The sequence below is a fragment of the Phalangium opilio genome, unplaced genomic scaffold (genome assembly GCF_054372755.1).
Source record: "Phalangium opilio isolate 3A_F unplaced genomic scaffold, DU_Popi_V2 ptg000105l_1, whole genome shotgun sequence".
Taxonomy (NCBI): Eukaryota; Metazoa; Arthropoda; class Arachnida; order Opiliones; family Phalangiidae; genus Phalangium; species Phalangium opilio.
Window position 1 is genome coordinate 8,228,715 of NW_028324207.1, and position 3,086 is coordinate 8,231,800.

General features: G+C 36.1%; 1 protein-coding gene across 1 annotated transcript; it reads right to left on the reverse strand.

Annotated features, from left to right (window-relative positions):
- Positions 1 to 275: 275 nt before the first annotated feature.
- LOC149629127 (uncharacterized) lies at positions 276 to 1,996 on the reverse strand. Its single transcript, XM_089851710.1, has 5 exons — positions 1,862 to 1,996; positions 1,522 to 1,787; positions 1,141 to 1,447; positions 387 to 425; positions 276 to 323 (listed from the first exon to the last, which is right to left on the reverse strand). Exons 1-5 carry the CDS (start codon positions 1,994 to 1,996, stop codon positions 276 to 278), a joined length of 795 nt encoding a protein of 264 aa, XP_089707836.1.
- Positions 1,997 to 3,086: the final 1,090 nt, after the last annotated feature.

Below are 3,086 nucleotides of genomic sequence, written 5' to 3' on the forward strand. Positions count from 1 at the left end.
TAAGATCGCCTTGATTATAGGTCTGATCAGCCAATAGCTTCCATTCTTCAGTGTATGTTTCTTTTTGTACTGTTAGAGATAACATATCTTTAGCAATCTTGCAGGTTAATTAAGAATATTGTTAAAGTGCAACGAAAGGATAGTATTTATAGGGCAATTTAAATGTCAATGGAACTCTTAATAACCCTCGCATTAATTTTTTAGAATTTTAACGCCTATGTCATCAATAAATTGCAATAGTTGCAGATTCAGGTAATTAAGTTGTTAGATAGTCCTCATCTCGAATCGGAGAGGTAATCTTTTGGTTTCGCAACTTGTTTAACCTTGAAATAATTTTAAATTTCAATTAATGGAACATCAATTGAAGCAGGAGATGTTTTACTCACCATTAACGTATTTATCTTCCGATTGGGAATTGCCACCACCTGTTTGTAATTACGGTAAAAACTATTTCAATACTTTGTACTCTTTATGATTAAACACAATAAATTTAGTACTAATCATATAAATTATTTGAGAGGAAAATCGCGAAAACGTTTTCGTTTGGGGTGGCGAAAATGTTAGTACTTTCGCCTCGCAGCGAAAGTACCCAGTTTTTTCCAATCCATTAAAATTTGTTGAGGATAATGGTATTAGTTAATGTAATGCGTAGTCAGTAAGTAGTAGCACAGGAGCTAACCACCACACCGCTATGCATTCAAATGGTGACCAAGTGAATGAAAGCTCTCTTGGTGTTATGAACACCGAATAATTTGTTAAATTAAGGCTTATAAGAATTATAGAGTCATTTGTTATCGATTTTCGCATTTTTATCAGCAATAACACGAGTTCATAAGATACGTTCCATAATTTTTTCACTGGTTACGGAGAACTTGTCATGACGTGACGTAAATCATATGTCATAGATTCTCGTAAAGCAACACCTAGTGAGGCGCTGTCAAAGGCTTAGTACAGACTAAGTAGGAAGAGGGACTCCAAAACCGAGTGTAGTCGTTCTCGATCTAGCTCTCAGTAAGTCTCTAGCATTACGAAGTATAGGTAGTGCCATGCTTATGGATCATATCTTGTAAACTTATGGCAATAATCACTTAAGTTAAAGCATTTTTGCTTGAATTTTTCCTTAAAACTGTATCGTTTCACCTTTTCCTGTTCCGATGCCATTTCTTCTGTTTCACATGGTTCCTCTTGAGCAGGGTGTTTATTTGTTTTTTCTCTCATTTCGATGGCTTTATGCTTCATCCTTGACGTGACAATTTCGGATAAACAAACAAAAGTAGCTAATATCCATCCAAAAACAAGTCCTCCAAAAATGAAGTTAAGATCAGAAAACACAATGTAACTGATCGAATCTTGCGGCGCGTGTTCTTTGGATGCATTCTGAGCAGCCAATTCTAAATCGTTAGCTTCCCACCTCGATAAAAGACCGGAGCTCATGAAAATAGTTAACCTTTTTAGGGGTAGACCGAGTTAACTTATTATAATGAATGTTAAAATATGAAGAAATCGCATAATGTAACTTACCAGAGATTAAAGACGGTTTTGCATGGAAAGGTCTTTTGAAAAACGACGCATATTGGATCGAGGAATAAGTAAGTTCGTGCGAAATGGAACATGGCCAAAGAAAAATTTGACTTTAGGACAATGGCTTGCATTTCGATTTTAGGTCCAACTACGGTGATTTTATTTTTCAGGATATCTGAAAATGATTCCTTATTGTACGGATGTCCTTCGAAAGGATTCTTCCTCAAGTTATCGGCTAAAATCTTCATGTGTCCACTACGTGAGGCCTACAGTTTGAAATATTGGTATGTCTAGTATCTTTAGAGTCGTCTGCACGAACATAAGTGCAACAAAAACCTACCAGTAAGTACAGATAGTAGGAGCTTCCTCTTCGAGCTCTGACTATAAACTGACGTTTTTCAATTGCTTCAACCATGTCTTTCAGGTTATCGATTGGTTTTGAGGATGGCAAAATACTTGTCGATGAAGTTATCATGCATTCGTAGATTTTCGCTGTACAACCGCTCAATATGATAAAAGTAGTGAGAACAATCAAGTTGAAGGCCCTTCGAGTAAGGACCTTCGATGCAACATCTGCGTAGATGGATTTCATTTAGATCATATGGCGCAACGAATTTCCATAGAGTGCAACAAACCTTGTCTTAGTAATATCATCATTAAGTTACTTAAGTCAAAGTCACAGGGTACAAACAACGAGCAACGGTCAAGAATTTTAATTACTAAAATTACCAAGGTCAAGAAACCAACTATGCCTATCCAAATCTATGGATAGAGATTAAAAATCATTTTTAGGAATGTTTCGTCAGCCAGTTTTGTTAGGCGGTCCAATCACAACTTGGAAACTGTTGCGTTATTGAATCATTTTTGCGAAATTAATTAGATAGTGAATTATTTACTTCAATTTGAAATGGTTCCATAAAAAAGAATATATTAGAGACTTTAACTTTGTCCGGTTCCTTGGTAGCGAAAGTAACCTCTTCCATGGCGTAAGGGTACGAGAAATCAACGTATTTTGATCGTTCCCTCGTATGGGTCACTCTGGAAATTGCTATGTCCGCTTTCTAGTTAAAAAATTGCAATGATTCTAAGGAAAACATTGTTATTTCACGACTGGTTTACTTGTTGAGCGATCATTCCAAGTAGACCAGTGCAGTTTCCGTTTGGTTGACATAATCCCGTTGACAACTTGGGTGGTAGGACGATCTTATATCTGTTATTTTTATCAATTTACGATGCATAATAACTACGAGATTACATAGGCGAAAATTACCTGAAACCAATTTTTTCAGATAGAACCTTTAGCATTTGGTACTCTCTGCCTGCGACTCCTTGCAAGATAGTCTGGTTATGTGTATCATTCCTCACTTCGGTCAGTTGAAAACAAGGATGCTAAAATATCAATTATATTACTTAATTATATAGAATTTTATTAAACAGGTTTTTAGTGTGCACCCCTTCATTTCAAGGAAAAACTAGCGAACAAGATGACCCTGGCTATACTAGAGTTCCATCGTTTGTAAGGCTACAGAACATTTTATTAGTTAAAATGATGGCCCAAAACCCTT